The sequence below is a fragment of the Struthio camelus genome, chromosome Z, assembly GCF_040807025.1.
Source record: "Struthio camelus isolate bStrCam1 chromosome Z, bStrCam1.hap1, whole genome shotgun sequence".
NCBI lineage: Eukaryota > Metazoa > Chordata > Aves > Struthioniformes > Struthionidae > Struthio > Struthio camelus.
The window spans coordinates 78,029,797-78,054,004 of record NC_090982.1 but is presented as its reverse complement, the minus strand read 5'-3'; the positions used below and the strand labels follow the sequence as shown (position 1 = coordinate 78,054,004).

Below are 24,208 nucleotides of genomic sequence, written 5' to 3'. Positions count from 1 at the left end.
CTTCCACCGCCCAGAAGCTTCGGCCACATGCACAGGAAGAGCAGTGGCTGCTCGCTGCCCTGCAACAGAGGTTTCCCGACCATGTTCTTCCGCGAGCTGTTGCTCCCAAGCCCGTCGTGATCACCACAGTGCCCTCCCCAGTGTAACGGGAGATGCACAGACCATGCAGTTCTCAAGTCTTTACCAACCCACAGTCCCAGCCATGAGCTTGTGAGAGAGCCATGTATGAGATAGGGGAGGGCAGAGCTGATCCTGAAGGCACTCACGCTCTGCCAAGCCAAGATGGTGCATGGACAAGGGTTGTTCCTACCCCACAGTAGAACTGAAACATCTCTGAGGTCCAGGATGGGGGTGAGCCCCGAGCACAACCAGTTCTTACAGGTGGGGTCTGCACTGCACAAGGGGAAGAGTGGGCAACCCAGTGGTCTCCTCCAGCCTTAAACCCAAACAGTGTAATGGGGCGTGCAGCACCTATGGCTTCCTCCATCCTCACCACACAGCCAAACTTTCCTGTGCGGCCCCAGCCGCCAGACTGTGTGCTGGCCAAAGCCATTGGAGCACCACACACTGCTGCTCAGGCCCACTCCCTTCTCCCGCTCCGAGGATGTCCCCATAAAAAGCTGTCCTTCCAGTCTCTCGGCACTAAACTCAATACACTGCAATTTCTGGGAAACTTTGGATCTCACATGTGTTTGTCCCATTTCCCAGGCTCCTGAGCTGCCCAGCTGTTCCTTTCCATTTGGGCTAATCACGGAGATTAAGGCAAAGACCCAGCCTGGGAGGTTTGCAAACAGCTCCAGCCTGCTGCTGCAAACAGTTTTTGCGATCAGTGCTCCTGCACAAAAGCTGCTGGGCTAATAAAGCCTATGGCATCAGTGCAGGGAATTCCTGGGAAGGGCTCAGTGTTAACTCAGCCTAGCCAGAGACCAGCCTGCTCAGTGCTACTTCCAGCCATCAGCTTAGGGACAGCAAACTCAGGGGTCACTGGGCACAGGTCCTTGAAAGGGAAAGCTGATGAAGGCAGCAAGGTTGGAGACAAGGCGCCCCAGTGTCCCAGTGCCTTCCAGCACACAGCTTGGGTCCCAGTGTCCCTTGTCTCCCCAGAAAGTCTGCCCAGATCTTACTTCCAGGTGCCTGAGCGTGTTAACACACTCACCCCTCTGGGAAGGGGAAGCCCCAGGAGGGCGCAAGTTACAGCGGGGCTAAGCGGAGAGGAGCCTCCAGCCCAGTCCTCCCAGCTCAGAGACCCATGTCCCCGCGCTGCCCCTTGCAGCACCACAACGGCAGGCAGTAGCTGTTGGCTGGAGCTATGCACTTTTAGATTGACTCCAGATTTTGTAGCGTTTGAACACTCACAGCCAGGAGACTCCAGGCCAAGATGACAGATAAGCCGCCCTGCATCTGTCCAGCTGTGTGCTGAGGTTGCAGCAGCCACCCACCAAGCAAACCGCTGTCCCTTTCAAAGTAAACAGGTCGCCTTCTGTCTACTAACAAGCTTGAGGGGTCACCTTGAACCCCCAGACCATCTGTAGCCCCCTGTGTTTGCCACTGTGTAAAAGCAAGCTGCTTGCAGCTGCTCTCACTGCGATCGCACTGGGGAAGAAGAGGGTGCAATCATCTGGCTGACTGCAGGATATGATGGACCGCTGACAGACACGACCCTTCCCTTCCTGAGACCAGCCCCCCTCGTGTTGTGCTGGGGAGGATTTACTAGCAGGCTGAAATGGTGCAGACCTGAGCCTTGCTTGCAGCCAGGCCAGGATCTCATGCATTTGCGTGCCAGGGAGCGGTTCTGCAGGAAGGTAATGGGCAATGCTTACACTGCTGCACAGCAGAAACCTCAGGCTAAATGCACCCGTCCCATAGCCACATGTAGCTGCATGTGTGTCATCAGGACCAGATCCTGCCAGCCTCTGTGACTGCCTATTGCTGTTTCACAGCCTGGAGCTGGTGCAACACCTTCCTGTTGAAGAAAATGGGGTCCCACGTGTGCTTTGAAGCAGTCCTATTCTTTTTCTGGGGTACCCAAGCCTGTCTCAAACTTATCCTCCTAATAGGAGAGGCCTGTAAGGGGCTGCCTTTTGGCAAGGTGCAAGGTGAGAAAGACCTGCGGCAGCCCCAGGAGCAGGGATTTGAATGACCTGCGAAGCAGGGAGCCTTATAGGTGTCCTATTCATGGCGTTTCTGCTAGAGAAGAACTCATCCCTTTCTCAGCACGGCAGGCTATTCCCAGGGTAAGGCATTCTAGTCATGAAAGCATTAAGCTCTTGCTGATAATACAAACAGGATAATTTGGCCCCAAAACCTAAAGTCAGTTAAATCGGAACCATGGCTCAGCCTTACAGAGTGGGGATTTTGAGAGAAATAAACAGTTTAATTAATTTCACTCAGAAGCAGAGGTGGAAGTAGAAATAGGAAAAGACACTTTCAGTTATATATTTTGGGAGAAATAAGCATGGTCCTGAAAGGCATTTGGGAAAAAGGCACAGGCTTTCCAGCCAGGTGAGCTGCCAGAGGAGCCCACCGGGACACTGCACTTACTGACCAGAGGACCCCAGGAACCAGCAGCGGTGACGGACAGCCTCGCAGTGAACCGTGGCAAAAGAGGCAAGTTGTCTTCTTAATCAGGACAGTGACAGCATCCAGGAAAATCACAGGGACGTAGAGAAGCTTTTCACATGACTAAGTGTCCAAGGGAGGATAAAAGGAACAAGAGAAAAGGCTGTATACTCGATTTCTCACCATCATGACCTATTACAGTCAGTGGCAGTTGGATGGAGAAAACTGTGGTGGTGGTATGGTTTGTCTCTTTCCGTTCTGGTTTCTCCATACCTGCAGGCACTGGTTTCTCAGCACCTCTGCTGCAAAACCAGGGACTGCCTGTTGCTTCAGAGGAGTCTCTCTGGGTCTTATTCACATTGATACCTCTTGATCTATTAGAGCCGAGGCCCTGGAGTGACTATGTCCTCCCAGAGCAATGCTCAGGCTGCAGCGATCCTGCTGGAAGGTCACCATGCACACTGCTAAATTGTGCACACACTCCCTCGCATGCTTTTGAGACGGGCCAGCTAGCACAGCGCTAAATGCAGAGCTGCCCTGTGGGGTGAGCAGGGCCAGGGGCCAGCCCCAAGGGTCGGTGGATGCAGCCGCCACGTCTGGGAGCGAGAGCTTGGCCCTGAACCGCTCCTAGCCAGCTGGCTGAGGTGCCTGGTGACGTCCCCATGCACGCTTAATCAGCTCGCCCAGGCCCAGCTGAGCCCTCATGAATCACTGACAGACGCGGGTCCTGCCAGAAAGCCTAGCCCTTCCTCTCTCAACCTTGCATGTTCCCTGGATTCACCCCGTCTCACCCCCAAAACTCAGGCATAAGCTCTTGCCCTGCTCTGTTCCCAACATAGACTTCAGCACCCCGTTGCTCTCCCCGCAGGAAGGCAGCTCTCATCCCCCACCACCCGAGTGGCTCGGCCCCTGGCCCCAGGGTATGTGCCCTGCGTGGGAGCACGCAGACTGCCCCAGGCCGTGCTCTGCCCCTTCCCTTGTGGCCCTCCAGCGTGAGCTCCCAGCCGCTCTGCCGCTCCAGGCCAAAGAGTTTACAGATGCTTTCCAAACAGCTCCATTAATTTCCCCTTATCCCTCCTCTTGGGTCTCCTTAGGAGCTGGCAGAAGAGCATGCTGGGATGAATCTGAATCCAGAAGGAAATGCTAGAAATTGGCTTCATTTCTTATCTAAATTTGTCTGACTTCTCAAGTTGTTCGATCCCACTCCCACTCCTCTGCCAGTTCCAAGAGCCCTGTGCTCTGACCAGGCCTTACCAAGATCAGCTCACCTCCAGGCTCAGCACCAGGTGCCAGGAGCTTCTCAGGGTAGAGCAGGTTTTACTTCCAGTGAGCATCCAGATAGTCCTTTTCTCCAGCCTCCCCCTGTTCCTCCCTTAGGCTCCTTTTGGTTAAGTCCATTTTCAGCTGCTGATCTCCCTGCTTTCTCCCACTGCAGGGCCCTTCCATCCATTCTGGAAGGGATCTCAGGAGGTCTCTAGTCCAATTTCCTGCCAAAGCAGGGTTACCAGTGGGATCGGACCAGGTTGCTCACTGCTTTGCCCATCTGGGTCTTGAAAACCTTCAAGGTTGGAGAATCTTCAACATCTTTGGGCCTCTCTTCCAGTGCTTGACTCCTTCAGGGGCCAAACTCCCCACTATTCCAAGTTAGACTACTCTCATCCTCCTATTGTGCACCTCCATAAAAAGCCTGGCTCCATCTCCTCAGTCCTCTCTCTGCAGGTGCTGGCGGCTGCTGTGAGGTCCCCCTGAAGCTGTCTCTTCTCTGGGCTCAAGCCCAGCTCCCTCAGCCTTTCCTCACAGGACAAGCGCTCCAGCCCAACCATCTTGGTGACCTCCGCTGAACTCGCTCCACTTTATTGATGTCTTTCTTGTACTCAGGGACCCAGCTAGAAGCTCTGCAGATGTGGTGTAGCAAGTGATGAGTAGAGGGCGATAATCACTTCCCCAGAGCAGGAGAGAGCTTGAGCCCTTTTGCCTTTAGCGATCCAAGTGCATTGCCAAAACTGTTGCTCAGGCTCCCAGGAAATGAGGATTCACAGCCTCCTGTGTGCCCTAAAAACCTGTGCGTGATGCCCTGCGAGCACCAACCCTGTGTTTCTGCATTGCCTAGTAGCTCACAGGAGCTGTCGGTGGAGGAAGCCTTTTGCAGAGCACGGCTCTAGGAGAGGAACAGGATCCGCAGCTCCTTGGATGTCTGTGGAAATGGTGCAGCTACAGAACGCGTTTCTCAGACTCACAGAGCCTACGGCCAGAGGGAGCCATCAGATCACCTTCTTGCACCTCCTTCGCAGCAACTGCCGAAAGCCTCCCTGTCTGGCTGCTCTTACAATATTTTAGCTCCTTACTTGTCTCTGTGCCTGGAGATTTCATCATTCATCATTTCATTGCCTGCAGTAATTTAATATTCATTTCTCATCATGCTGAATGATATCAAGCCCAGGACTGGTCTCGGGGGAATAGGCTGGCAGGTGCCACGTCCCCATGGATGGCTGCAGCTGCCCGGGGTCACACACACACACTCCTGAATGGCCTCCAGCCCGTCCTCAGATCAGAGCAACCCGGAGTCCCTAAACTGTTGCAGGGATTCCTATCTCCAATATGCTTTCTAGGGTATCCTTAACATCCTTAACAGCAAAGAAAAGGACAAGAAATGACAGTGCAGTTTGCAAACACGATTTCAAGAGATCTCATGGTTTAAATTGTGCAAACAACAGAAAACGTGCAGGAAAACTGCAACTTGGGCAAAGCAAGTTGGAAGCTACTCTGGAGGCAAGAAGGACTTTCTGTTGGCAAGAAGCACAGACTAAGAAACTTTACGGTGTTTTCTTGATGAAGGGCCATTTGGCAGACTGGTGATTGAACCTCTAAAGGGCTGTTATGTTGGGTCCATGTGCATACCACAAAGAGACACTCTCAGCTGAGCTGCAGAGTGCCCCAGCAGCAAGCTCACAGGGTGCCCCCATGTTCAGGGAGAAAGGCTCTCTCTTCACTTACTACTCACATTTATTCACCATCCTGGGGACAAAGGAGAAGGCAGAGGCATAGAGCCGCACAGAGATGAGCTCCTTCCCATGGGGAGAGTGCAGCTGAACCCACCTTGGCACCAGCGACAGCCAGGGAGACAAATTTGGGAGATAGCATGCATTCCCATTCATCTTTTAAACCTCATCTGGGACTTGCGTTAGCTTTGCTTTGCTCCAGATTTTTCCCAGAAAGAGCAAGCAGTCATTCTTCTTTCGAGACACTTGTAGTAAGAGCCATCCCACCTCTGCGTGCCTGACTCACATGAAGGATGCTCTCTGCTCAGGAGGATGTGGATGTATGAGCAGGGAGATACTCAGCAAATGCCTGCCTGCTCCTTCATCTCCTGGGAGCACCAGGGAAATTCCAGTTGTATTCGAAATAAATACCAATGAGGCCAAGATCCTTTAGCCCATTCTTTCAGGGCTCTTGGGTACAATTTATCTGGGCTGCTGCTTCTTTTAAAATATTTGCCCTGAGTGTATGTCATCTATCACCCTTTCTTGTGCCCTATAGACTGGAAAGCATTTTGAAGCCTTCCTGCTTTCTTCCAAATACTGAATACAGATATTTTCTTCCTTTCTGCATTTTGCTTAACAGTGTTTTCATTCTTTTTGGAAACAGACTTTCCTCATCATCACTGAGGTCTGCCATGGAGATCTCCCAGGAGTGTTCAGCTTCTTTTCCAATTTTATACACTTCCCAACTTCCCATTTGTATCTGTCCATGACAATTCAACCCAATTTGATGGCTACTTCTCCTTCTCTGCTGAACCCACCAGGGTCGAGCCAGAGGTGTCCCCTTCCTCACTGTGCAGTTCAGATTGTAACCTCTAATAATCTCTTTTCAAAGAACATGCTATCTCAGCTACCCCTTTTCTGTCCCCGCTGCTTTGCTCTCCACCAGCCTCATCGCTTTGGTGCATGTCCTTGGTGATGGAGCTCATGCGTCCCACAGTGCCCCAGTCCCCGTGGGCTGCCTAGGGTGAGATCCGCTCGTGGCTGTCTGAGAGCCCTGATGGTCCCCCCTGGCCCCAGGGCCTCCCCTCTGCTCCTCAGCAGCTAAATGGATGTGTCCATCCTGGTCCCTGTGCAGCACACGAGAAACAGTTAGGAAAAGAGATGAAGAAGAAGAAGACAGACTGTGGTGAGAAGGAGCAGGACTCAGCCAGGCAAGTGTATGACCGGCCCCTTTCACTCCCCTTCCTCCGTTTTCCCATGCCTATTCCCCCCCGCCCCGATCCACACTGACCCCTCCTTTCCCTGCCTTTGGCCCTTCCTCAAACATCCCATGACACATCCCATTTGCACATTCTCACCATCCCCTTAAAACATCCAATTTTGCACAACCCTCCCTCAAAAACCCCTCGAAGAGCTTGCTCTGTCCCATGAGATGCAGGGAGATCTCATTGCCCTCTTTCTTGTTCCCCAGCTCTGGCTGAACGTCGCAGCTCCACGTGCCCTTGCACTGGCCTGGCCGTCAGTAAGCTGAAACCTCTGTCATTCCCTGTTCTTTAGGGTCTGTGCATCTGCAAGGTTAATGCATTACTCCTCCTTTCACTTGTCCTCATCTTTCATGCCGAATAGCTGTTAACCAGATATCCTGAAGAACTAAGTATTTTACAGCATAGTCCCCAAAAGGCTGGTAAGTACAAGGCTCTCTTGTGGAGCAGGACCAGACCATAGGCATTTGGAGTTCGCCTTCGGAAGGAAGCTGCACAAGACATTCACATCTTGCAGCAATACTGAAACATGTCCAACAGGAACCAAGGAGCACATTTGCCAGCTTCGGCAAAGTCCTTGCAGTCTCACCAGCCACACTTGCTGTGTGCACGCAAAATGGTCAAAGCTCCCTCTGAGCTGCTGAAGTCTGGCCAAGCTCAGGGCCGGGGGGAGAAATTCTAGAGGACTGAAGGCAATGTAGTTGTGTCAGTATTTAAAATGGGGAAATTTTCTAATGAGCCTGACAGAAATTCTGGAAAATACCTGGACAGGCTGGCCTGGACACAAGCAGAGGGAAGCTGAGGCACAGCACTGTCAGCAGGGAAGCTCGGAGTAGGTTGTATCACACAAACATCTGGTTGCCACTAGGTTGGCCAGGCTTGGAGGGACCACACAGGCAGGTTCTCGCTGGGGGGTTCCCACGCCCCAGGCCAGCAAGACAAGGTTGCTCCCCGATCCCTGCTGCCAGGGCCAGCCTGCAGTGAGACCGGCGAATACCCCACGGAGCGTACCACCCAGCTTGGCCACCCACCAGCAGGCAGGCACAGCCAGGGCAACAGCTCATGGCACTCTCAGGGACCCCATGGCACCCAGCACCAGCCCTGTCCCAGGACCCTCCTTCCAAGCACTTCTGAGTTTGCCCACAGTTCACAGCACAGCGAATGACTACCACTGTGGGGTGAAAAATAGGATTTAATGGGACTATAGGACAAATGGTCCAGACCTTTTCATCCCCCTCTGTCTTCCCATGCTTGTCCTTCCCGGACCCACTGCGATCCCTCCCAAACATCCCAGGAGCCGCCTGTGCAGTCTTTCACGTCTCCGCTCCAAGCGATGGTCTCTTCTCCAGCATCCCGGGTGCAGCCCTGTGCCATCCAGGCAATAACCCCCTTCCTTTGCTCGGCTTCCCGCACAGATGGTTGCTCTTCTGGTGTCTTCAAGCCTCTCCCTTCCCGCGTGCCTCCTGGCATCCCGTGCTCCTCACCAGGCACATGGCCCCCAAGGCCCCAAGGCAGCACAGTCCCCACTGCGACACCAGGGACCCAGCACCGCTGCTCCACAGGGCTGGCTCCTGTGTCCCTGGCCATGTTCGGTGCCTTCTTCTTGCTGCTGGCATCTGTCCCTGTCCCAGCTGCTGAGCCTGGAGAGGGAGTGCTGAGTGCTGCTGGTCCCTGAGCCTCCGGCAGGGATGGAGAGGGTGCTGGGCACCTGGCAGCCATGGACCCCTTGCCCGTCCCCTCTGCTGGAGGATGATGCTGCTGGCGTGGCCATGAAGGGCTGTGGGGGGCCAGGAGTGCCCATGACTCCTCCGTTTGGGGCTGTGGGCAACAGCATGGGGGGGCCCCACAGCAGCCCCAGGCACCCAAGGGCCCCTCCACCATCTGGGGCTGGGCCTCCAGGTGTGAAGGAGGGGAAGGAGGCTGCTCGGGAACAGGTGTCTCCGTCCCGTCCCGCTGGCTCCGGCTCTGGGCCATTTCCTGCAGGCCGGACTCGAGCGCCCGCAGGATCTGCCTCCTGCTCCAGCGCAGCGTGGCCACGGAGGCCGGCGGCGAGCAGCCCCGGCCCTGCCGCGGGGGGCTGCGGTCCCCGTGCGGGGCTCCCTGCCGGGGGGCACGGCACCGCGCAAGGACGCCCTGCCGCTGGGCCGGCCCCTCGCTGGCGGCCGGGGGCTCCTGCGCCGTGGCGAGGGCCGCCGGCGCCGCTGCGCTGGGTCTCTCCTCCGTCCCGGCCGGCGGCTCCTCCGGCGACGCGGCGAGGCCCCAGGCGGGCTGCGGCTCCCGGCCGCGGGCGTTCGCCTCCTCCTCCTCCTCCCCTGCCTGCGCCTCCATCTGCGGCCGGCTCCTCGCCTCCGCGCTCGCTCTCGCCTCCTTCTCCAGAAACGGCGGCGCCGCCGCCGCGTCCCCCCTGGCCGAGCCGGCAGCCGCGGGGACGAGGACCGGAGAGACCACCGCGGCCGCCGGCCCTGCCCAGGGCTTCGGCGTCCCCCGGCTCTTCCCCGGGGCTTCGCTGGTGGCGGCCGCCTCGTCGCCGGCGCCGCCGAGCGCGCCGGGCAGGGAGCCGGCCCCGGGGGCCGCCCCGCCGCCCTCCTCCTCGCCCGGCGGCGCCGGGCCGGGCCGGGGGCCGAGCAGGTCCCCGCGGCGCTGCAGCCGCTTGGCGCGGACGTGCAGCTCCAGGGCCTCGCGCTGCTCCTCGGGCAGGAACAGGGCCTCGGGCACCGCGATGTGGACGGGCGGCGGGCGCCGGCCCCCCGGCGACCTCCCCGGCCGCGGCCGCGCCGCCGGCTCCGGCGGGCAGAGGCGCTCCGGCGGGAGCTGGGGCGGCGCCGGCCGCGACGCTTCCAAGGACCGCCGCACCGCGGCGGGGAGCATCCGCAGCCGCGTCTCCAGGCACTTCCTCGCCGCGTGCAGCCACAGCCGGCGGCGGACGTCGCGGCTCAGCTCCGGCTTCGACGCGCCGACGGGCCCCGCGGCGCCCGGCCGGCTCCCGTCCTCGCCGGCGGAGGAATCGGCCTCGAGGTCGGCGCCGGCCTTCGGCGCGGCCGCTCCTGCCGGCCCGGCGGCCGGGCTGGGCAGCTCGGGGCTGGGGGCGGCCGTGCCCGGAGCCAGCGGCCCCCCCGGGGGCTCCTGGGCGCTGGGGGGCAGCCCCCCGCCCCGGCGCCGGGGGCCGTCCCGCGCCGCGCTGCCCGGCGCGCGCCCGGCGGAGGAGCGGGCCCCGGCGGGGGGATCTTCGGCTCCGCCGGCGGCCTCGCCGCCCCCGGCCGCCCTCCCGGGGGGCTCGGGGGCCGGCTGCTGCTGGAGGCGCCGGGGGGGCCGGCCGGGCCCCCGCGTCCCGGCGCCCGGGGAAGAGCCGGCGGAGGAGGCCGGGGCGGAGCGGGGCGCCGGCGGGCCCCGGGGCGGCCCCGGGTCCAGGGGGGCGAGCAGCGGCGGCGGGCAGGGCACCAGGCGGGCCAGGGACTCCTCGGTGGGGTTGGGGACCCCCCAGAGCCCCTGGAGGTGCTTCTGCAGCACGTTGGCGGCCACGGCGTCGGCCTTGCCCTGCAGCCAGGGGCAGAGCCGCCGCCGGGCCAGGGGCCGGGCCTGCCCCGGGCCGATGGGCTTGGGCAGGCCGGGGCGGCCCTGCCGCAGGGCGGCTCGCTGCTGCGACCGCCGCACCGGCCCGGGCAGCGCCCCCAGCCAGATCTCCAGGCCTTTCCGAGCCAGGTGGCTCTGCAGGGACGGAGAGGCCCGGCCGTCCCGCTCGGAGCCCGGCGGGCGAGCGGCTCCGCGCCCGGCGGGGGCTCGTCCCTCCGGGCCCGGGGCCGCGGCGCTCCGGCTCCGAGGGGGGCTCGGCCCCGGCTCCGGCTCCGGCTGCGGCTCCGAGGGGGCGGCCCGGCCCCGGGGCGGGGGGCAGAAGGGGCAGCGGTGCCCCGAGCGCCCGCCCCGCCGGGCCGAGCCCGCCGCGCTGTCGCTGCTGGAGGAGCCCCAGGAGAGGCCGCCCGCCCGCACCAGCTCCTCCAGGTCCCACCAGGCCGCCCGCCACGTGCTGGAGCCCCACGAGGCCACCGAGCGCGGCCCCAGCCCGGCCGCCGGCCCGGCCCGCGCCGCCAGCACCCGCCGCTGCAGCTCCCGGGCGGCCGCCGCGCAGCGGGCGCAGCCGGCCCGGCGGCACCGCGGCTCGGCCCCGGTGCTGCTGCTGCTGCTGCCGGTGGGATGCACCTCCGGACCGGGGCCGGGACCGGGGCCCTCGCCCAGCGCCTGCCGCCGGCGCCACCAGCCGCGGCCACCGCTCTGCGGGCACAGGAGCACAGCAATGGGACCAGACCAGAAGGGACTTGGCAGGACGCACCCCCGGCACCTCCCTCCCCTCTCCACCCCGGCCCGACCTGGCCCATACCTGGCGGCGGTGGCGGCGGCGGCGGCCGGCGGCGAGCAGGGCCGCAGCGGCCGCCAGCAGCAGGAGGCCGGGGCCGAGGAGGGCACCGCTGGTGCCGAGAGGGGCCAGGCCACGGTGCAGCGCCGGCCCCAGGGCGCCCAGCATGGCGCCACGGGCCGCGACGGGCCGGGCCGGGCCGGGCCGGGCAGGCGGAGGGGGTGCGGAGCGATCCCCATGGGTACCACTGTGAGGCCACAGACCTGCTGCTGTGAGGTCACGAACCCACTGCTGTGAGGTCACAGACGCACCGCTGTGAGGTCACGGATCCACCGCTGTGAGGTCACGGATCCACCACTGTGAGGTCACGGACCCACGGCTTCGCGAGCCCACCAGGATCCAGCAAGTCCTGCTGGGCTCCCAGCGCCCTGCCCGAAGCCACGTTGGCGCTCACACTACCACCACTAGTCCTCTTGCAGCCGTTTGCCAGGTGCCCCGACACCTCGGCGTCACGCCTGGCTTTTTGGGTGACAGACACTTCCTTTGGCCCCTCTGGCATCACCTTGGCTTTCGCACTCCATTAAAACCAGCAACAGGGACGCCCTCGGCCAGCTCCCGTGCAGCTCCAGGACGCACCTGGTCCTCCGCTGCTTGCAGAGAGGTGGGAACCAGCCAGGAGAAGGTGGCACGGCCAGAGCCCACCATCCACAGCTCAACGGTGCCTGCAGAAACAGCATACAAATTCACAATGCCATGAAACACGTGTTAAAACAAAGCAGGGTCCAGGCATCTCCTATTAGTGTGAACCAGACACGCTATGACTGTAGCGAAAGCCACATGTCCGATGCCCTGTGGTACCCGTGAAAGATGGGATTCAGCCACCGGTCAGACAGGGATCAGGGACGCAGCCCTCACAGGTGAGGTGGCCCAGGCCCTCCCAGGCACCGGTCTCATCTCCCCACTCCCCATGGGAATCGGCCCCCCCAAAACGGCAGCAGCGAACCCTGCCAGCCGTGGCAGATGGCACTTCTTCCCATGCTAATGAGCCGGCAGGATTTAATTCTTGCCTCCCATTGACACTCATTAAAGTGTCACTTGGCTGTTCATCCGAGTCTATCACATCTCTGCTGCTATTACCTCCGCAAAGTCGAGGCTGTCTCTGAGATTGCCGTCAACCCCTCTGCATCCGGCTGGCACCTCGCTGAACCCCAAACTCCGCTGAGACCCAGATCCCTTAAACGTGTCCAGGGGAGGCAGGCACAGAGCAGCACGACCGACAGCCTTGCGGTGGGCTAGCAGCTGCAGCTGCCCTTAACCCACAGACCAAGTCCAGACTCAGGGTTTTCCTGTGGCGTCCTCATCTATCCCAAAATCCTACAGCCCCACTCCTGGCACAGAGACGCAGAAAGAGGCAGACAGAGCTACTGCAGCTGGCTCGGGGCTGGAAGTAGGTTACTTTCTGCTGCGCATGGAAATGCTACGATGCATATTCATCAGTCACGGTTATGCAGAGTTTACAATAGTGGCATAAATTGCAGATTTGGGGACTATTAGCTTCACTCTGACTTCCTTAGAGCTTCCTCCTCTGAAAAATGGATGGAAAATGGAGTCAATCCCATGAGAAATAAAGGCCAGGACTTCAAGGGATATCTTAGAGAAATACCATTCTTCTCTTTACAGTACATTTTTGCTGCCCTCAAGGAAACAATTTAGTGATTATAAGCCTCATCTTATTATTTAAAATGGTATTTATCAGCTGTAATCACTGTCAATACATCTTCATTGTTTAAATCAATTTACCAAACTCTTCACAGGTACAAAGGAAACAAATTGAATTTGAAGTCCAGCCTAACAGGATCGATGCTAAGCAGGTCTCTGTGTCTGACTAACTCTGTTTACAAAGAGAAAATATTCTTTCGTGCTGCTGCCTTTCAGTATAATGGAGCCCAGGGAGCCTAAAAGCTTTGGGAATCAGAGAGGGTTTGGGGATTGATGCTCGGCAATCACTTGCAAAGGCAGGTGCTAGGGACTAAGATACCCCAGTGAATGCAATCCCGCGTGACAACCTTTTCACCCAGTGGAGAAAGCCCTCTCAGGTTTCACCAGCCTTAAGAACCTCTCAGAATGACACTCCACAGTTTTCCCCTCATGCACCGATAGTTATTAGAGCCCCTAAATCTTCCTTTCCACTCCAGTGTATGAAGGTAGCCCCACGTGGGGACTTGCCTGAGTCCACCCACAACGGACAGGTCTCATCTAAAACTCTGAAGCTTCTGTAGCTGACAAGGAAGAAGGATTGAAAGCTACCCAGCTCCTAAAATCAGACTTGATTTGAGTAAGCTCTGCATGATGCAGAAGCTGAGTGGTCAACCCTAGGCAAATATTTATTTTTGTTGTCCATTCCCTTGTAAACACAGAGGGATCGCCCAAAGTTATTTGCAGTTTGTCAGCTGCAAATAACAATGGTCTGCCAAGCTACAAAACATTTACTCTTTCACACTTTCAAATACTGAAGGAGGTTCATCGCTAGCCTGAACACGGTCCAGCAGACAAAGTATTGTTCCCTTTCAGCTGTGTAGCAGCAAACAATAATTGGAAGCATTTTGCTATTGCCATAGTTTAGGGTATCTGTGACCACAGAAAAAGCATGGTCTTTTCAGCCAAGCCTTTCATTAATTTTCCATCCAAAAAAAGAAGCTAATATCTAAGTGTAAAGTTCCTGGCTTCCCCAGATGTCTCATTTGAACTATATGGGACCCTCAGGAGATACCACTTCATCCACTTCCCAACCAAGTACTCTAAGTGCCTTGGGATAAGGCACTATGGCTCCCTTTTATTGCTCCTGCAGCAATGCCTTAATCATCCTCTGCATTTCCACATCTCTTTAACAACAAAGGAAGCTGTGGGAGCGCTGCTGTTAGAAGCTATTCTAGAAACACTTGAGCGATCTGTGCATCCTCACCAGCGCCAAAGAGGGGATAATAACTTCCCTTGATCTTCTAGCCACTGTCCTCCTAATGTAGCCCAGGATGTGGTTTGCCTTATTTGTGATCAGAGCGCTCTCTTAGCTCAGGTTCAACCCGACGCCCATGATAACCCCCAGGTCCTTCCCAGCAGCACTGCCGCTTGGCAGTCGGCTCCCAGCCTACAGCTATTCCACTCTCTGCTGCATTTTGCATTCCTCTTTGGTGAAGCTCATGAGGTTTGCTCATGTTTAGCTAATCCATCCAGACTGAGACTGTGCCAGGCGACCGTGCCACCCTTGCCTAGTATCTCCTGCAGCTTTGCTGAAGATTCATCCTGTGTCATTGCCCAGGTCGCTGATGTTGAGCGGTATCAGCACTGTATCAGCCCTGGGATGCTTCACTCACTCCTGGCCACCAGCCGAGTGTCGAGCTGCTGGTTGCCACCCTTGGAGTCCAGCATGTTTTGATCTTGGGAAACCCCCGCTGATAAACCTTCTTGCCCTTTATGTGCTTGGAAACGACTTCCAAGAGGTTGGACTCCATAATCAGCCTCACAGCAATTACTGCTCCCTTTACTCATCCAGCTCAAATCATGTCTTCCCTTTCCCCAGAAAGCACAGAGCCCTTCTTTCCTGCGGGAATCCTTTGACTCTTGGGTGGATAATCCTCACCATCACTGTCAGGCCTCATCCTGCAAGCACATAGCAATGGAAAATGCATAAAGCATGGGTTAGAGTCCACCTGAGATATCAATCGCTTGACATCCTGTGTGCCCCTTTGCTCTGGCCATCCCGGACACCAGGCCCCATGCAGCCAACAGCACTCTTAAATCTCCTGCAGGACGAACCATCTCCAGCCTGGGATGGAGGAATAATTTGGGGGATCCTAGCAGCAACCATTCTGCACAGGCTAGAGCTTTGCATCCCAGCAGCAGCCGTAGTCAGTATTGTACAAAGGCATTAAAGAAATGTGTGATCCTTGGTGTGGAAAGTGCTGCATAATTGCAAGCTGTTATCGTCTGAAATCACATGCACAAGATGCAATTTCAAAAGCTAAGCAGTTTGAGGGGAAAAAACCTTTGCTCAATGAGGGGGAAAGCTCCTGAGGGGAAAATGGCCTTGCCATGCCCCTGCCGAGCAGTCTCAGGTCTTCCTCTCAGCTGTCCAAGCACCTCAGTTTTCAAGCAGCAGGCTCTGGACAGGCTCTGGGAAACAGCCTACCCCAGCCACCCGCAGGCTTTGCTGTAAGCTCATGGTTTTTCTGTCCCATTGCTCTGTATAGCCATGCAGGCCTCCTTTTTCACCCCGTCAGTATCAGGCAGCAAAGCTGATGGTGATCTGGGAAGGGGCAGGCCTATGGGCTCCCCAGCCTGAGTCTGGATATCCAGAAAGCTCTGCCAAAGCCACTGTGTGCATGTTCCTACCCTGCTCACAGCACCGCTGAGCCTTTGCAGTGGAGCAGATTGTGCCCTTCCACATAAGCATTTGTGATCCCTTCCAGACTTCTCTTCCTCATCTGGATTAAGTAACAGAAGCCTGGGAAAGGCTGGGTTTGATCAGGCCCTGGCAAAGCCACAGGCATGAGTTTTGTTTCAGGCTTGCAATTCAGTGAAGTCCTAGAGCATCCCAGAAGAAGAACTGCTGCATTTTGTTTTGAGTTTCATCATTATATTTCATCAAAAAAGTCAGCATTTTTGGACTAGATCCTAAAAACAAGGTCTGATCAACAGCTTAATGCTGCTCAGCAAAGGTTGGAGTCTCAACCTTCTCCTGCAAGATGTCCCTTAGCCTAGACAGGTGGCTGGGTGCTCTCCATCACCATCTTTTCACAGGTAGAAATGCGTACATATCCCATCCCTCTTTCATGTCTCATCTCATCCACACCCACCTGCACCCAAACTTTGGGGGAGTTGCTGGGTTATATGAAGCTTAGATTGTGCCTTTTTGTCATCACTCAGCCCTGAGAGCCAGGTTTCATAATACATCAGTTTTTATGAAGCATGAGATGACCATGCATGAGGTCCACCTGGTCCTTGGAGATGCAGAGCAGGGAGCAGCCAGAGGCTGACCTGAATTTAGGACATACCTTCCTCTGGCTTGGACTTGAGGATGCTGCAAGCGTGCACGGGCTCAAAAGGAGACAAGCTCAAGGGAGAGAAATCCACTGACGACTGCTAAATACCCATGGGGTGGCCAGCACTCCCTGCCCACGGCCACTAACCCTTGGGAGAGAGCAGCAGGGCTTGCAGCCACACACAGCGCTGCCAGCTCTGCACAGCCTGGCAACTTCAGTGTTAACGGGGCTCTGCCCTGGCCCTGCCACACGTGCATGTTTGCCTTCAGAGCTGTGCTTCCAGAACGCTCCTTGCAATTACATGCTCTACCACCATGCAGGCAAGTTATTAATATTTATTAGGCTCAATTATTCATGGCCTCTTTAGGATCCTGTTGTTTAAGTCCAGCTTGAGATCTGCAGGCTAGCAATCACAAAAGTTGCTTTCCAGAGGAATTACAGTAAATCAATCCTTTGGAGATGTTCCAGGCAGCCGTAAAACTCACGGCCAGAGCTGCCCGGAAAGGAGCCTCACGCCCAGCCCTCAGAGGCACAGGAAGCCTGCATGGGAGCAAGTAGTGCCCAGGCCCTCCAGGGAGGGGATGCAAGGTCCAAGACACCATGCCCCTTCTCCCCACCATCCACAGGGAGGTCACACTGGCAATTTTATTCTGAAGCTACAGGATAGAATCAGCTGAGAGCTGCCCATCTTGCTGCCTCAAAGCAGGACCAGCAGCAGCCAGGGGTGTCTGCATGGCCTGGAAGGGTAGGATTTGCCCTCCTGCCCTGTGAGCAGGGTGTACAGCACCAGTCGATGCCCTGATTTGAACTGTGGCAAGCTCTGGGTGAGACCTGGCAGCAGACACCATGCATGCCAGGTCTCCGAGGTGCGCAGGGGGTCTGTTTGTCTGCGCACCGTCTGTAGCGGCCGCGAGCTGCCAGGGCTGTGCTCTGCCAGTGGAAAGCCATCTGGACCGCACAGAGACACTCGGCAAGGCTGATAGCTGGTGCCTGGCACCAGGCAAACCGAGCTCACAGCTGCTGCAAAGCACTGGGCAGCACAGGCCATCCTGGCACTTCCCCAGCGAAGCCTGAGTCGTACTCCTGCTCTGACCACTGCATCCACAGAGAAATGGGGACCTGGGGCTAGAAGCAGCCACCACACAGTCACAGCCACTTCCAGCTGGTGCAGCAGCAGCCCAAGAAACGACCCTGGAAAACACGGGGAATAACGCAGCAGAGGGGGGACTCAGCCTCTGCTTCAGGCCCCCGGGCCCTGGGGTCTGCCACAGATGCCAGCTTCTGTGCCGGCTGTGCAACCTGCTCAGTGCCCGAACACGGTGGCACACTTCAGTCCCCCGCCTGGGGGCAACTAGCACCAACCTGGGACCCTCGCATGGGACTGACAGATGGGACATGTGGCCCCCAAGGGACCCAAGAGCTGCTGGAAGGAGCTTGGTATGGCCAGAGTCCCCCAGCACATCGCAGACAGCGCATGTCACTGCGCCCCGCTGTCCCGGTGGGTGGGGAGGCTCTCTGGTGGTGCCGACTGATGTTCATCAACTGCAGTGGGCGATGGGGCATATCTCATGTAGACAGCTGAGGCTGGGCGAGGGGAAGGGAAGGAGAGCGCTTATGCCAGAGGAGCAGCCCCCGGCCTCCATCAGGCTCTCCTGGTGGCAAAGGCTCATCCCCAGAGACATACGGGCTCTAAGGAGGCAAGTGGGGCCGGTGTGAGTTGCATGTCCAGGAAAGAGCAGGGTACACCAGCCCTTCTCTGGGGACCAAGCAACCCAAGGAGCAGCCTTACCCACAGTGATTCGAGGCTGAGCCACATCGCAGGGTGTCAAAAGGGTATATGTCACCCGCAGGAACTGGGTTTCCTTGTGGGTCTTCCTACCTCCAACCTGCCTTCCCCTCTCCCCACCTCCCCCACCTCCCTGCAGCAGCTGATGCCTCCTGCCTCCTTTGACTGAGATCTGCAAAGCCGTGCTGTGCTCTGGGCTCCAGTGTTGCTCAGCGTATAAAATTTTAATCTGTGCAGTGGGTTTGTAGGGAAGGTGGGGGAGCAACGAGGAGCAGGAGGGGGGACACAGCCCCCTTCTACAGCCCCCACCCTGGGGCACCTCCGTCACCTGGGATGCGAGTGAGACTTCACACCATCCCTAGGAAGGAGGGATGGCCCCAAGCCCACTAGCCAGGCAGAAGGTGCTGGAGAGGCCTGATCCAGCTCACAGAAAGGACGCAGGCAAAAAGGCAGATTTGCCAAGGAGGGGAGAGGAGAGACCAGAGCACAGTTGGAGACAAATAACACCCTGCCGCAGAAAGCGAGGAGAGCACGTGTCCACGTGCCCAAGGCCACCGGGACCAGGCCTGCCAGGGGGCAGAGGGGACTCTGCAGGGTGCTCCATCTGCTCTCTGCCACCCAGCACCCTCCCAGCCAGCACCCAAGGGAGCGCTCAGGGCTGAGCAGAGGGGCCAGAAGGCAGCTGGGGGCCATGTAGCCTCAGCACCTGGAGGTGGAGGCGGCATGGGCAGCAGCAGAGGTCTGCGATGGCACGCGCTGTGCGCCACGCTGCAGCGGCCAGACCAGTGCGAGCGTGCGGGGATGCACGCCTGCCTGCCTCTGTGGTGGAGGTGAAGGTTTTTCCCTCTGACAGCAGCTTGGCATATCACAGAGCTTTTCACAGAGCACCTGCAAGGCCGTTGCTGTGCTCCTGACAGCCTCTTGCCCCTCGTTCCCCGCTGCTCCCACGAGTGCTCCTGTGCCCTGCAATATCGCTGCTGACGGAAGGGGTCGGCCGCAGACCTCCTGCGCTGGGGGCCTGCAGGGTGCTGCTGTCTCGCCGCTGCCTCCCTCCCCAAGACGTCTGTGAATCCCAGGCTGCAGCACTGCGAGGCGCCACGGACAGGCAAGAGCCGGAGCGCAGCCAGCAGACACGGCACAGCCTCAGAGCAATGCAGCGAGATGGACAGAAGCCACCGCAAAGCATCTGGGTGGAGAAAACGCAGCAAGTACTCAGGGAAGTTACTGGTTTGTTACTGGTGCAGTAGTGAACAGGATGCCAGCACCACAGGCTCTGGCTTTCATGTGTCTCCAAGGACTCACATGCACTCTCATGGTTGGATATTGCTCTTGTGTTGATAGATTTCAGGTGCATCCCAGCATCATAACCAGGGAGGACACCAGGGCATGGACAAATGTGGGCTGGACCCTCTGAGCTGCAAGATCAGCAGCACATCACCCCCCTACCCATCTCCTCTTCCTCCTCCACCGTGCTGCAGCGCTATCCAGCCGGATCGCAAGCGTGGCCAGCACTGAGAACAGCGGGTCCGTGGGGCCAGCACCCACCGCTTGTCCCCGTGCTCTCTGCCTGGGGACGCAACCTTGGCTGTGCGTCTCACAGCTCTCCCCCTGCCCACGTGTGCTGAAGAAGCTGAGATGATCCTACTAACAACAGTGTCTCAGACAGACTCCAGCAGGCAGGGGCATTTGCTCTTCCTCCCAAAAAGCCTCTGGATCCCAGCAAGAGCCATTTTAATCAGTGCTTTCTGCCCTGCGGGACTCCTCGTGGTATAATGCAAGAGGCGCAGGCAGCCCTTTTAGTCTGCCCTCCCATCAACCCTCTGGCCTCGTCTCTTTTTTTTTCCCCTCTGCATTTCAAGTCTGCCTGGTAAATGTTTGAAAGTGATGCTGATGCAGTTGTTATGGCAACACCAGGCTGGGGCCCTCGCCTGAAACCCCAAACACACAATTAGCTGATTAAGAGGCAAGCACGAAGCCATGGCGTGCCGGGGCCTGGGGCCCTGCTGCTCTGCAGGGCGCTACCCGCTCACGCTGGTCGGAGATGCCCCTCTTCTGAGCCATGGGGCTCACGAGGGCGACAGGTACCAAGTCCCACAAGGGGCTGAAACGCACCTGAGGGAGCAGGCACGGACCTCAGGTGGGTGAAGGACCAGCTTTCTAGCCTTAGGGAGGTCAGGACAGGTCTTTGCACAAAGCCTCCCCGTGGGACGCTGTGGTGCGGGAACCTGCCCGGTGCAACGTGCTGCGTGGCTTTCCCCACCTCGGGGGGACACCAAAGCAACGTGGTGGCTGCTGGTCCAGCTTGCAGGCACAAAGCCCGTGTCTAAACATGAGGGCATGGGAGCTTTTCATAACCCTGGGGTCGGGTGCGCATCACGCTGCATCCCAACGCCGCGGCAGGATGGGACCCAGCCATGCCCTGGGGCCGGGGTGCAACGGTCGGACTCAGTGCTCCCGGCCCCCAGCTTGAAGCTCCCCTGGAGCCAGCTGGCCTCAGGGCCTGCCTGCTCACCCCTAGCCTCCGAAACGGGCCCCCACGGTGCCGGCGGTACCCTCTCGGCAGGCAGAGGCATGCAAGGAAAGCTCTGCCCCTCTCCCCTGGCTGCTCCGCTCCTCTCCTCATGCACAGCTTTATCGCTCGTAAAGCGGCTCAGGAAGGCAGCAGTCATCCCCGTGACAGCCCCGTTTAATGAAGTCGGCCTTCATTAGGCGTTTCCGTTCCACTTGAAAAGCTCCTCTGTGAGGCGGCTCCAACAGCCTGCGGCGGAGATGGCCCCACGAGGGGAGGGCACGGGGACCGGCGACGCCGCAGGGGGCCGCCGCAGCGGGCTGGCCCTCTTCGCCCTGCCTGTGTGGGGACGAGGGTGTCCTCTGCAAGGACGCTGTGGGACTGGCAGCGAGATGCTGCAGTGGCAAAGCCCTTCCCCGCACCCGCTCGGCCCCAGCTCTGCCATGGGGCAATGCCAAGGGTCGTTCCCGCTCTCCCTGCTCCACAGTCACCCTCAGGGGACAGTGCTGTCCCTGCTTGCAGCAGCGGGTATCAGTCCCCGGAGAGCCATGGGCAGAGGGCTTGGCCTTGATCCCTTTGGAGGGGAGCGCTGCTCGCCAGGTGCCTGGAGTGGCCCCGTGGAGAGGGTCATTTAGCTAATGCCTGCAAGAGTGCTCCTAGCTAGAGCGCTCTGAAGTGCTCAGCTATTATCCGTCGGGAGGCAGCATCCTCCTCTCCCCAGGGCCAGGCTCGGCAAGCTGCCAGCTGCAGCAGCAAGCGCAGGGGAGACCCACAGCCCTGTGCCCCAGCTGTTCTGCACCTTCTCCTTTGCTCCCTTTGGGGTGTTTTGGCACCTGTCTGCAGCACCAAATCACGTCCTCTCTTAGCATCCCCTTCCCCGGGTCCTGGCTCTGGTCCCCACCCCTTCTCACGGGGGTGAAGGCAGCTCGTGCAGGAGCAACAAGGTTAAATGGCTGGGCAAGGCAGCACAGGGCTGAGCACCTCACCCTTTCTCCGAGTTTCCACAGCCCAGTCCTATACCGGGAAAAGGGAACGTCCCAGCCCTGCCTGGGTCTGCAACGGTTGTGTGGGACGGGAGCAGGTAGCAGAGAGCAGCCCTCAGCCACTGGAGATGGATGTGCAAGAGGATGGATGGGCAGACAGCCAGATATGCAAGCCGGATCTCCTTGCTCAGCAGCCGGAGGAGCAGGTGGAGCCCGTTATCCAGCCAGGGCTGTGAGTGCAGCAGGTCTGGGGAGGCTGCAGCTGAGCCCAGGGGACGTGGGGACCCAGCGGCGAGGATGAAGAGGAAGTGGCACTCAGCTCCACACCAGGCCGGGGCCCTGTGTCTGCCGAGGGGAGCTTGGCTGGATGAAGCTAAAAGCTCCTGGGGCAGCACAAAGAGCTCCTGCCCCAGGAGGGGAGGTTGGGTTGGGCTGAGCCGGGACCTCAGCTCGGATCTGCAAGTGGGCAAAGAAGGGCCTTCATCCCTGCACAGCCCAGTGCCTGGCCCGGCTCCAGCCAGGCGTTCGGCTGCCGAGCGCTTTGCTCTCCGTCGCATCCTGACAGACCTTGATTGCAAATTCCCAGGGCCTGCTGAGCTCCGGCGCTGAGGCCAGCTCCATTAGGCAGATCCTGCTCGGGGCCTTTGCGCCAGGGGATTTTTCCAGAGCTGGGAAAGCTGCCGGGGAGGGAGCCAGCAGCGCCAGCCCTCGCTCCGGGACGGGGCACACAAGCCTGCTCGGGAATTGCGCCTTGCGACAGCGCTGAATCCCGGCCCCAGGACGGGAGGGACAAACTCAGAGCAAGCAGAGCCAGCGCCACGGCAGCGAGGCACGCAGCCAGCTGCTGCCCCTCCTTAACCTACTTCGGCTTCGTTACCGCCTGCTCTTTCCTGGCTGCTTACGGGGCTCTCCAGGACCTGGAGGGAAACGTGCGCTGTCCCAGCCTCTGTCACGGACTTGCAGGTGACCTTGGGCAAGGCACGTTTCGTGCCTCCACCTCCCTGGTCCCCGCGGGGCGCGTTGCCTGAGCCCCGCGGAGGAAACGGCTGCAGGGTTTGTGCGGCAGTGCCTTAATCCCCAAATCCTCAGCATCTCCTAGACTCGCCGCGCTCCCCGACAGAGGGGCCGCGGCTCTGCCACCGCCGCCGGGCCGGGGCTGGCGGTCGTCACCGCTCCGACGGCAGGAGCCGCGACGGAGAGCCATCGGCGGAGGGGCCAGGAGGTGCCGCCGGGGCTGCCGGGCGGCCGCACGGGGAGCAAAGCCCCCCCCCCAATAACCTGGGGACCGGGATGGAGCCCGCGGCTGGTGGGATCCAGGGCTCTTTTCCCGGGGAGGGGGAGCACACGCGCCCCGGGGCGCAGGCTGGGCGGCCGCAGGGAAGGGCACGGCTCACACGCCGCCTCCCTCCGGCACCGGCTCGCTCCACCGCGGCTCGTTACCGCCGGCGGGTGACGCTCTCCCGGTCCCTGCCAGCCGTGGTACGCGGCAGCCCATGAGGCAGCCGCTTTGCACCCCGCTGCCGGCTGATTTTGGCACGGCTCTCGGCTCCTGCGGCAGCTGCCGCGAGGTGTGCCGAAGCCTCTCCCCACCCTGCGCGCAGCGCATCAACGCTATTATCTCCGCCAGCCAAACCGGTAATCTCCCGGAAAAAGATATCCAGTATTTTGACAAGTTCTGTTTGCTCCTAACCCCGCGCTGATTGGCACGAACGAGCGCTGGTGCAGGCGCTCGTCGCTGTCGCGCAGCCGCTTCTTCCAGACGTTTGGCGCCGGCGAGCAGAGGGCAACCGCGCTGCCCTGCAGCCCATGCCCGAGCGGGGGCCCGCGTGCGGGCTTTGGCCGGGGGCCGGGGCGGGAGCCGGGGGGGCCGAGGGGAGGCCGAGGGCGGCGCGGGGAGGCAGCCCTGGCACGGGGCGCGGGGCAGCGCTGCCAGGCGTCTCCGGGGCTGCGCGCTCCAGAAGGCGAGCGCCAGCCGCAGATGGTGAGCCCACACGCCGCGTCGCTGCAAGCAGCCAGTGACCTACACGCGGGCGTCGTGCGAGATTCGGGGAAGGGGGGGAGGGGGGGGAGCTGACAAAAACGCGTGTTCCCGCCGCGGCTCAGCTCTCACCTCCGCCCCTACAGCCCTCCCCCGGCAGCCCGGCGCTGCCTGCTCCGCTTTCACAGCCTTTTGCCTTCGAGCCCGCTCCAAAGCACGCCCAGCTGGTCTTCTTTCTCCCTATAGGTGCAAGAGCATCACAGATGATCGACGCCTCTGCGGGAGATGGAGGCTACTGGAGGCTCCTTGCAGAACAGGGGCTGAGCTCTGCATGCCAGCTGCATCGCTCCTCTGCAGCACGTGCCCTTATCAGGCTGGAAAGGGCAGCTCTGCGCAGCCCAGCGGGACGGCGGGAGCCGGGACCACTCCGCTTGACACAGTGCCTGAGCCCTGGGCACACACACTACCGTCACACCATGGTCCTGCCCTCCTGAGCATCCACCCGGCATCACAAACGGATCCTGAACCTCACACGCATGTGCCCTGGTCACTGGGGGTGACATTGCCTTCCTACCCGCTCCATAGCTCCTCCGCACCACTGCCCTGCATCTAGCCTGCATGGGAACAGGGATAGCCTCTTTCCATGCTCCCCTATACATGGTAGAGGGCTCTCTGGGACAGCCCTGCACATCCCACACTTGGGGATGGGCAGTTTGGGGAGGACCAGCCCACAGGACCTCCATGAAGGAGGCAGAGCTGTTCC

At 59.4% G+C, this 24,208-nt stretch overlaps 1 protein-coding gene across 1 annotated transcript; it reads right to left on the bottom strand.

The window, feature by feature from the left end:
- Positions 1-5,562: 5,562 nt before the first annotated feature.
- On the bottom strand, positions 5,563-11,318 carry LOC138064818 (collagen, type I, alpha 1a-like). Its single transcript, XM_068928794.1, has 3 exons — positions 11,175-11,318; positions 8,681-11,068; positions 5,563-5,574 (listed from the first exon to the last, which is right to left on the bottom strand). Exons 1-3 carry the CDS (start codon positions 11,316-11,318, stop codon positions 5,563-5,565), a joined length of 2,544 nt encoding a protein of 847 aa, XP_068784895.1.
- Positions 11,319-24,208: the final 12,890 nt, after the last annotated feature.

Excerpts from the sequence above, each read along its gene's own strand:
- LOC138064818 (XM_068928794.1), bottom strand. The coding sequence starts at position 11,318 with ATGCTGGGCGCCCTGGGGCCGGCGCTGCACCGTGGCCTGGCCCCTCTC. Across the intron at positions 11,069-11,174 it reads GCCGCCGCCACCGCCGCCAG|AGCGGTGGCCGCGGCTGGTG; the intron begins GTATGGGCCAGG and ends CTGTGCCCGCAG.